This window comes from Passer montanus, unplaced genomic scaffold (genome assembly GCF_014805655.1).
Source record: "Passer montanus isolate IOZ18808 unplaced genomic scaffold, ASM1480565v1 scaffold49, whole genome shotgun sequence".
Classification (NCBI taxonomy): domain Eukaryota; kingdom Metazoa; phylum Chordata; class Aves; order Passeriformes; family Passeridae; genus Passer; species Passer montanus.
Window position 1 is genome coordinate 6,260,689 of NW_024369818.1, and position 10,346 is coordinate 6,271,034.

The 10,346-nt window shown below is 44.7% G+C and overlaps 1 protein-coding gene across 1 annotated transcript in view; it reads left to right on the forward strand.

Annotated features, from left to right (window-relative positions):
* The window catches only part of LOC120508700 (heat shock factor protein 3-like), a 15,588-nt gene extending 5,242 nt beyond the window's left edge, over positions 1-10,346 (forward strand). Inside the window, exons 4-13 of the mRNA XM_039722564.1 lie at positions 716-840; positions 1,700-1,775; positions 2,438-2,499; positions 2,940-3,021; positions 3,305-3,438; positions 4,236-4,481; positions 5,684-5,789; positions 6,348-6,413; positions 7,266-7,332; positions 7,829-10,346. Of these exons, the coding sequence (XP_039578498.1) occupies positions 716-840; positions 1,700-1,775; positions 2,438-2,499; positions 2,940-3,021; positions 3,305-3,438; positions 4,236-4,481; positions 5,684-5,789; positions 6,348-6,413; positions 7,266-7,332; positions 7,829-8,160 (1,296 nt within the window). The 3' untranslated portion in view covers positions 8,161-10,346. The remainder of the gene's footprint in view (positions 1-715; positions 841-1,699; positions 1,776-2,437; positions 2,500-2,939; positions 3,022-3,304; positions 3,439-4,235; positions 4,482-5,683; positions 5,790-6,347; positions 6,414-7,265; positions 7,333-7,828) is intronic.

The following is a 10,346-nucleotide window of genomic DNA, read 5'->3' on the forward strand; positions in this document are numbered from 1 at the left end:
GTGCAGGAAGGTGATGGTGAACTTTTTGCTCTCTGATGGCTTTTCCACCGTTGTTTAAAGCAGCAGCATTCACAGATTGTGCTGTGAGCAGAAGAGCTGTTTGGTCTCTTCCTTCTGCAGACAAGTCTCCATAACTTTGGAATGTCACTGAGCAGAGAGGTAGCAGAGGAAACACCCATAGGGGAATCTGCAATTCAGCTGGTGTGGCATAAATTTTCAGATTGAGTAGGATGCATCTAACTAGACACCTTAATCTCCTGGTAACTTACTGGAAATTTGTTACTCCTTTGCTGACAGATTTACCCACACCTAGAAGGAATATGGTCATCTTGTTCTTCCACTGTCAGCTGTGGGGTTTTTTTGGCTGGTGTTTGCTCTGTGACACTAGGGGGCAAACTGTCACCAGGCCTGGCAGGGAACCCCCAGGGAATGCTCTTTGCAGAGAGTGGTTTTTATTGTGAATTACAGTCATGAATCTACTGTGTCCAGGTACAAAGTGCTAATCTCATGTTTTTTATTGGCATCTTGTTTTGTTCATACAGTGCAGCCTGTCCTAAGGATTGTCACCTGTAGCAGTTGTGATGTTTTGTGCCATGTAAGAATTGCAGTCTTACCTGCTCTTGTAATGGGGCTTGTCCTGCCCTGCAGACTGGCTGCACTCTCCTGCAGCAAGGAGCATGCACTGTTTGCAGTAAAGCGTGTGTACCTATTGCAGGTGTCTGCAGTGAGGACTGAGGATCTCAAGGTCTGCACAGAGGATTTGCACAAAGTCCTGTCTGAGGTGCAGGAGATGAGAGAGCAGCAGAACAACATGGATGTCAGGCTGGCTAACATGAAGAGGTAGACTCGGCTGTTTCGGGGTGCTTACACATTGAATGTTGCTTATACCTGATGGAGACTGGCTAAATATGGGTTTCATTTGAACTGGAAACAGGTGAAGCTATATTTTTTCCTAAGAATGCCCATTTCACCCCACCCAACATTCTGAATTTTGTTTGGTTTTGTAATTCAGTTACAGACTGGAGATTTAGACTGGGTGTTTGTTGGCTGCCTTGAGATTTCACTCTGGTTGCCAGCACCTGTAGTAGTTTTTAGGTCAATAAAAGCATTTGATTTTTTGAACACAAACAGGGTTGGATGCAGTGAGGGACAACTGGTGTTTTGTTTTCTTTCTAACTTGAAGTGGACTTTGCACATCCTCATCTCTGTTCTCTCAGATACCCTTCATACAGACACTGGTAATTTGTTCAGGTCATTGGTATGCCAGCAGATATCAACCAGAGTCCAGGAGATACCTTTCTCTCTCTCTGTTCCTTAAAAAAAAAACAAACAGCCAAGCCCTTTGAACACCATCTTTAGATCTGTCCCAAGGCTATCAGTGTTTGGAAACAGGCTGAGTGTAACACAAAGTCCTTATTCAACAGCTTTGAGGCTTTGAAGGAATACCTCAGACCAAGATTATTGGTGGAGCAGCAGAGGATGAGGGTGTCCTTTTTAAATGAGTGTTTCATGTTGCTGATGGAAAATTGAGTTAACCCAGAGTTTGTTAGTGGATCAAATTAACTGAGGGTTAGTTATCCACAGAGGGAATGTTGCCATTGGTTCTGCAAGGTACTCTAAAAGTTTGAAAGCTGTAAAACTAGAGCATATAAAGTAAACTCTGTTCATCCTCTGTCTTCTGATTTATTCTGCATTGCAGAGAAAATAAGGCCCTGTGGAAAGAAGTGGCAGTTCTAAGGCAGAAGCACAGTCAACAACAGAAGCTGCTGTCTAAGGTACCATTGCAGCATCTTCAGTGCTACCATCCTTATTCCTGCCTCTGTGATACTTCATGGCATTCTTTGCTTATGTAGAATGACAAATGACACAGAGCTGAACAGGCTGTATTAATACAGCATAAAGAAAATGTTCACAGTTCCTGAGTGTCCCAGAAGTAGCACAGTAAAGAACCACGAGCAAAGCACTAAGGAAAAGTCATAGTAGGCTATCAGTGTGTGGAGACAGTGCATGGTAACAGGAGCCCAGAACTTGAGAGATTGCAGGCACATGGAACGGAGTCTGTGAAAGATCTTGGACCAGGATACATTTAGACCACTTGAGAAGTGAACTTGGAATGCAGAAACTGTAGGACTTTGCACGCTGGAAAAAATTTTCTCTGGTTTATTCCTCAGCTGTTTCTGGTCTGGAATTCTCTAGTGACTTGTGCTGCTATATTGCATTTCAAAAAAAGCCAACTGTGCAAATGGGCTAATATTTCTATGCAGTTTGCAACTCTTGCTTTGTTCCTTAAAATACAATTGCAAATGTTTTTTTAAAATACCTGTTAATTTCTGTCATGTAACTATATCATTTTATGGTAAAATCTGAAATAAGAATTTATGTTAGGATTGCTATGCTGACCACCTGGTTTTGGTTTTCTTTTGTTTTTCCTTTTTAGATTCTTCAATTTATACTAAGTTTGATGCGAGGAAATTATATTGTTGGGGTCAAAAGAAAAAGGTAATTACTTGATAGGTCCCAGACCAGTGTCAGATGTGAATTGTAGGGATAAATCAGTTTCTGTTGTGTGACAGGTATTTTTATCATTTGTATATTCAAACTTGAGAAAGCTGATGGAATTTCAGTCAAGCACAAAATAAGTATCCTCCTTATCACTAAAATGGGTGGGAAGGGAATATTCTATACATTTTCAGTTGCAAAGGACACAGTTATCAGAAATGGTAAATCTCAAAATGTGCATGTGTGAGTGACTTCTCCCAAACCACAGTGTGTGTGTGTAGGACAGGCTGCCTGCGGTACCCTTCCTGACACACACCTTCTTCCCCAAAAGCCTGGCTTCTTGGGAGGGCAGGAGTGCTGACCACTGCTGCCTGTCTTTGGCACTGCTGCAGCCCTTCCCTCAGGCAGGCAGGATTCACTAAAGCTGTGCTCTGTCTCAGGTCTCTCACGGATGCTGCGGGTGCTTCACCCTCCAAGTACAGTCGGCAGTATGTCCGCATCCCTGTGGAGAGTGGCCAAGCTGTAAGTCTCCCCAGGGACACAGGCAGGGGGTTGGACAGGATGATACACAGGGATATCAGTCTTCCTTGTAGCTACAAGTACCCTAACCTGGTAATCAAATGCTCTCCCTTTTGTAATGGGCAGCTTTACAGCAACACGCTGGCTGTAAAATCATGCAAATCATTGCAACTGGTCACAGGTATAATGTGAACAGGAAAGAGAAGCTGCAAGGAGAATGGGGCTTCAGTATGAGAAAAGAGAAGGTCAGAGCCTGTGGTTTACTCATTCTGTACTATATATGCAGATGGCTTTTTCTGAACATAGTGCAGCTGAAGAGGATGGAAATGGTACAGGTCTGATAATCCGAGATATCACTGACACCCTGGAAAATGCCACCAATGGCCTCCTTGCTGTGGCACACACAAGTGGCAGAGCCAGGTATGTCCTAAGTATATGAAGTATTTATGCCTGGGTTGATAGCTGGGTAGTTCTGTTAATGTTGGTGATCCATCTGGATTCTGGGGAAGAGAATGTCTCTCTGAATGTCCATTTGTGCATGACAGGCCTGTTGTAGGCTTTCCTTCTACACCATGTAGCATTGCTCATTGTCAGAGCTCATGTCTCTTCAGGAGTCCCTGGAGGCCTGACAGGCTGATGGGCATTGCAAGTTTAATTTGCTGAGGCTTTTCTGTCTGTTCAACAAATGAACACATACTTGACTTCTCAATTGAGCAGGGGCCTGAATGCATATATAGGTTTCTAATAATCCAAAATGTGTATAGATTGCTAACAAATCTGGATGTATGGTTGTATTTCCAGTTTCAATACTGCTTTCACTAATCATATCCTAGGGAAGGCATTCTCTGTGTGGCAACAGATTTTACTGAAAACCCATTTAATTGTTAATGCCTAAAGTAAAACATGGACTGATTTGGAATATTTTTCTTTCCAGAGTCTGTCTGTTAGGAGATTCCCTCCTGCCTAATTCCTATGTACTATATTGCTGCTTTTTTGCCGGGGAAAAAGAGGTGTTTTTCTCTGATACATAGTCTCTGTATAAGCTGTAGTAAGAGATCCTTCATCTGCCACTTTGCTGCTTTTTCTAATGACGGGTTTGTTACTTGAATCCTTGACTGGCCTAATCTTATTAAGATCTGAGATACTAAACCTGAAATGAATAGTAATGCATTTGATAAATTCTCCTGTGTGTTGTTTCTCTTTGGGTCACATTTTAGAGAGCCACAGGCAGCTCTAGATCCTGGCTTACCTCTTTGTCAAGTATCACAGCCAAGTGAGTTAAGTTGTGCAGAACCTGTCCCATCAGTTCCTGTAAATGATGCCAGCAAATCCAGTGAAATAGGCACGGCTGCTGTGGAGCTCCACACTGCACAGCCAAATGCTCCAGAGGACCCTGTGTCAGTAATTGACTCCATCTTGAATGAGAACAGCTCTGGAAACCAAAATGATCCTTTGCTGGACAGGTACGAACTTGTTCCTGAAAAGTGTAATGCTGTTGTCATCTCGTGGGATGCTGTCAGAGTTCTGGAGGGTGTGTTTGGCAGAACATGGGGAATTAGCTTTTGAATTGTCATTGACAAAGTGAATTCTCTGCACCTTTGTTACCAGGGCTTGAAAAAGTGCTGGTATCACACGTTGAAAAAGGGCAAGTGTCCCTTCACCTTTGTGGTAACATGTGTGCCTGACTGCTGGTGCATTCATCAGTGTGTCCCCTCAGCCCACTGCTGTCACTGCCAGGTGCTGCAAGCAGCTGGTGCAGGGCACTGATCTCAGGCTGGCACTGTGGGCCCTTTGCTCCTGGGACCTGGATGTGGATTGTCCTGGTGGTCCTCTCACTGTTCCTTTCCTTCTCTGGCCCATTTGTACAAAGCTGTTTCCCCTGTGCCCTGTCAGGTCACAGCCCTGGATCAGGGGTGCAGGCTGTGGGATCCTGCCCCACTGTGGCTGCAGGAGAGCTCTGTCAAGGACAAAGCTTTAACCCTTGTTCCTGCAGCTCTTCTGCTGTGGTCAGCAGCAGGTAGGAGGTCTGGGGTGGTGTCCCAGCATTCATGGTCTGAAGGCCCTGCTGTATCTTCCCTCCTGCACTGCAGGATGTGAGGCACTGCCTTGGAACTGCCCGTTCCTTAGTGCAAGGAATTCAGTACAGGAGCACCTTGTGGCATAGCAAGACATGCAGTGTGGGCACTGTGCCTGCAGCTGCCTTCTCAGGTTCTTCACTGTCCCTCATGTCCTTCCCACTGTCCCTGGAACCATGTCCAGTTTGGCAACAAGCCAGTCTTTCAAAGTAGGTAAAGTTCCTTCAGGCCCAGATTATTTCCAGCCCTTTGCTTCTCATTTATTGTCCCGGGGCAAAGCCATGAAACCTTTGTTTAAACAGATACTGATATACAGGCTGGGATCTGAGAACATTCACCAGGTATTCAAATGAGGGAGGAAGTAGGTATGGAAGGAGGAACTGCTTTTTGACCTGGTAACTGTAGTTGTGCTTGCTGTTCAGTTAGTCTTCCCTTGTGCCTGTACCTCAAAGAATGGAGTGAAAGGTGATACGGGAATGTGATTTCATCCATTTGGCTGCTCTGGATTGTAGGCAACCTGCCCTGTGGGGCAAGAGAAGGCCCTGCCTGCCAGCTGTGCCTTATAGTGCTATGTCATTCTGTCTTTTTAGAGAGGAAATTCAGGATTTTCTGAACTGCATCGATGCCAGCCTTGAAGAGCTGCAAGCAATGCTGTCAGGGAAGCAGTACAACTTCGGTGCCGAAGCGTTCAGCGACGTGAGTGTCTCCTCATGATTTCTGATTTCTGAGAAATGCTGCTCAGGTGGTGTCATGAAATGCTGCTAGTTTATTTCATGTTGTAATGGGTAAGAGTCAGGAACATCTTGAAAGGCAAATAATTACAAATAGAATGATTTGTAGGTATTCACAGTGTACAGGGAGTCTTTCCACGTCATACAGGATTCCTGTTCTACAGAACTGAAGGGGGGAGGGAAAAGAAATAAATTTGCCTCACTTCTTCTCAAGCCTAATCACATACCTTCACATCCTGACATACATCCCTGTAATGGATTCATTTGGATGATATGGATGATATGGAGTGGAACTTAGCTGTGTTCCTGGAATCACTGGGAAATAGGGTAACCTTTTTTCCTCCTGTGACCTCAGTTTACTGCCACAGGTTGAGGCTCCCAGCTGAAGGCCCATGGAGGTGCCACTGTCCCCATGCTTCAGTGGAAGGAGCAGCTCACTGGGTCCTGCAGTCCTTTCAGGAGCTCTCTGCAGTTTTATTTCAAGAGCTTTATTGGTTGACATATGATCTGGTTTTATTTTCAGACATTTAATCCAGAGCTGCCAGCCCTGGATATGAACCTGATGGAAACTCCCCCTGGTATTGAAAATGTAAGATTGACTTCTGTGGTGGGGAGGGTGAATGTGGTGCTGGGAGTTGAATCTTGCTTGATGCAGCTCAAGGGTGGGAGCAGGGTTGGTGGCACAGGGTGAGTGGCACAGGGTGACACTACTGGTTCATCTCATCCAGCTGACTCCAGGGTTTCAGTTACCAAGGTTGGCTTGTTGGAATTTAGGAGGGATCTCAAGATAATTTCCAGTCCTGCATTCCTAGCGCAGTCACAAACTTGGAATGCCTGTCTGGAGACTAAAGGAAAGGTACTAAATGAAAATTGTAATGCAATATACTGTAGTTGTTCTGAACTTGGCTCTGTGGGATTTTCTCAGAAGATATACAGAAGTTCAGCACAAACTTACTTCTCTTGGTCCAGTTCCTAAAATTGATTCATACTATTAAAAAAATACCCTTGGAAGTGTTATTTTTGTTGTAGTCCTGAAATAATATTTAAACTAGGATTTTGCAGTAAGAAGAGCTTTGACTACAACTGATATAAAATGCAGCTGTGTTTAAGCAGTGCCTGCAGGATTCAGTTACATGATGAAATCATGTTTAGCAGTTACCCCAACAAGACCAATTATAATGAAGCTGTTGGTTTGGAAGGTAGAACAAATATTTGCTAGTTAGAAGCTTGTATTGTTTAGTAAGTTAAGTTTGTCTGTATTTCACTGTGCCTCCTTCTGAGAGCTCCTGTGTGCAGGCCTTCATGTGCAATGACAGGCTCACTTGCTCCATCTCTCTTTCCTCCTCCTTTCACATCTAATTCTGTTAACCAGTCAGTAAAGATTTTTCCATTTTGTTGTTGTTAAACATTCTGTCTTAACTCTCTGTCTGCTTTGTTTCAGATGGCAAACTTGGCAGAGAGCACTGAAGGTCTGGGAGCAAGTGAGAGGGAAACAGCAGGAAGCAAAGGTGGGCAGGAAGGAGCACTGAGCTCTGTGGCAGCTCCACTCTCTTTGAAAACTGTATATTGAAATTGAATTGTTGTAGCCTGTAATATCTCCTTTGGTCTGAGCTTAAGCTTTTTGTGAAGACTGTGATGTTTCACTGGTCTTGAAGCTGTGCCTCAGTCTTTAAAGGCCCATCCTGTGCCCTGAGGTTTTTCACACAGAAAGCATGGGTCCCATCCTGTGTCCCTTTTCAATGGAAACATGACATGAGTGCCACAGTGGGGAGCAGATCTGCAAACCCCCTTGTGGCAGTATCTCCTACACAGGCTGTGAGAGTCAGGGGCTTGGAGTGGGCTTCAGGCACTGATGTTTCCAGGCACAGGGGCATTGGCTTCACTCTGACAGCTGTGGGGCTTTCCTGTAGTGCACCAAGTTTGAAGCAACCTCCCCAGCTTTTCTTGCCTTGAATAAGAGCCCTCATTTGGTGAAACAGTTTGAACTGTTTGTTTTTCCCTCAGATATGCAGCTGATCCAGTACAGGGCCAACCCTCTGCTTTCCTTATTTGAAGAGCTGCCTTCAGGTGAAGCTGCAGGGAAGGCAGATGATCCGAAAGACTTTCTGCTGCCTCCCCTGGAGGAGAAACCTGCTCTCCAGCCTCCATCAGCCAGTGGGACTGTGGTGCCACTTGCAGCTCCAGCAAGCCAGGCCGAGCCTCTGGACACTCTGGGAATGGGTGATCCACCTCTCCTCCCAGAAGATGGGAATGGAGAGTATAAACTATTTCCACTCCTGCTTCTCAGTCCTGTTGCTAACTTCATAGATGAGGCCTCTGAGATAGAAATTTCTTGAACTCATAGAACATCTGTAACCAGCTTAGTGCTATGGAATAACCACCAAAGGAGTGGAGCAGCAAAAAGTGTGAGCTGGGTCCTCACCTGCTTCCTGGGGACCCTGCTCTGCACAGACAAATGGAAGTTCTCTTGCTGCAAGCAGGGAGCACATCTGGGACAACTGAACACAAGCTCAACAACAACAAGAGCTGGTGGAGTGAAGGCACCAGACAGAGGGGAAGAACAACAGCCCTGTAAACATACCACAGTGTATTCCATAACTTTTTATCCAATATTCTTATTGCGAGAGGAAATCTGTTTGTATCCTGTTTGTAAAGTTTGGCTGGGTTTTTTTGTTGGGGGGTGGTGTTTGTTTTTATTAGCTGGATAGTAATGTGGTGTGTAATATTTTAAACCTGGGTTTTACTCTTTGGAGAGCCTGCTTCAATAGGTAGCTTGCCTACTGTTTGAATTTAAGTTGTTTTTAAATTTTGTTTTTAATTTGAGATTTCTTTTTTTTTTATAGTTACTGGCTACAGTTGTTTGCATCTGCTTAGATTACTTTCATACTCCTAGATTCGCTCCTAGGTTTAGGGAACATTTTTCCTATGGAAAATGACATTTAACTGTGGAGTATTATTTTGTAACATGCTAGCACACATCCATTGCCCTGGATTGTAGGAGTTGTGGTAGGAAGTGCTTGCCCTCCTGTGTAGTGCTGATTTCTCATGCACATTGCATGGCAGCTCCGGGGTGACCTGCCCCCAGTTCACAGGTTGTGTGTCCTTGGAGGTAGTCAGTAGGACTGATTCATGTTGAGCAAAGCCAGCAGCTGTCCCTGAAATGAGAAGGGGAGCCCTGGGGTGCCTTGCACTGACTCACATTAAGGTGTCTCTGTGCTGGTTGCAGCTTTTGTTCCCTGCCCCTGTATGGACATCAGGTTTCACGCTGCACTCTCTGTCTGTGGAATCTTAAAATCAAATCAACCAGATGCATCTGAGTCTTTTGACAATGAATTACATAAACTAGTGTCTGCTTCACCAAAAAGTCCTTCCCCAGAGTTTCTTTTGGCACTGTTTCCCAAGTTCTCTGAGCAGCTGCACTGTGGAGCCCAGCCCCAGTGTCAGTGGAGCAGCAAGCTGTGTGCAAGTACCGTGCCTGTCACAGCTTCACCAGCCCACACAAACCTGCTGTGTGCTGAAGTGACAGCAGGAGGCCTGGATGCAGGTAGAAACCCCCTTGGATAATACCACCTGATATTTCCTGCCAGCACAGTTACTTGAAATTTTTTCCAGTTTTAGGAATTCAGGCTACCTGCAGGCTTTGTTCTCTCTAACATTCTTGAACTTATAAGTGCTGAGCTCTTTTACATTCAAGAATCCAAGGCAGATATTCTGAGACCTGCTAGATACTGCATGTTACCTGTGCTGGCCCGTCTTCATTGGATTTGTGCTTCACTGTCAAATCTCTTGAGTTGCAGAGGAAGGTCCTGCTCCTGAGTGTGTAACACCTTCAGTGTCATTTTATTTCTGTGGTTCTGTACCTGTTCTTACCTTGTGACCCTTCTCATTTCCATCTTTTGAATTGCCTTTTGTCAAGTTAGTCTTACTCAAGCCTTCAGAGTCTTTCTTTCGCTGACTTGTTGAGGTCAAGGGCTGAGTAGTCTCAAGTTTTCATGAGCTGAAGGGAGAGGGGAAGGTGAGCATGTTGCATCTGTCCCAGGTCACGTTTGGTTTGTTAATTCCTTCTCAAAGGCCACAGTTTTGTCAAGAGTGAAATCAGTGAAATCCAGGCATTTCTGGTGTGCTGTTTGACAGCACCATGCAGACAACAGAGTTCTTTGGGAGGCTGATCTGTGCCTCTGACTCCCTGCACTGGTTGGACTGTAATTTCTGTCATGGATTAGTGTCACGTTCCTCTGTCTCAGAGTCATCTCCCCTCAGCGCAGCTCACTGTCAGGTATTGGGTCTGAGTGCATCATGGGTTTTTAATACACTTTCTCTCTTAAGAAGCTAAGAAACCAAGGCTTACAAAAATTGCAAAAAGAAAAAAATCGTTTGTAAATTTGTGTGTCTGGTTTATGTACAGGTCCGAGAAAAGTATTTGTGCAACTTTCCTAAGAAAGATTGCAATGGAAAGGGGAAGACTGAATAACAAAAACAACCCCACATGCTGAAGTAATTAAACTCAAGAATTGCAAAAAGA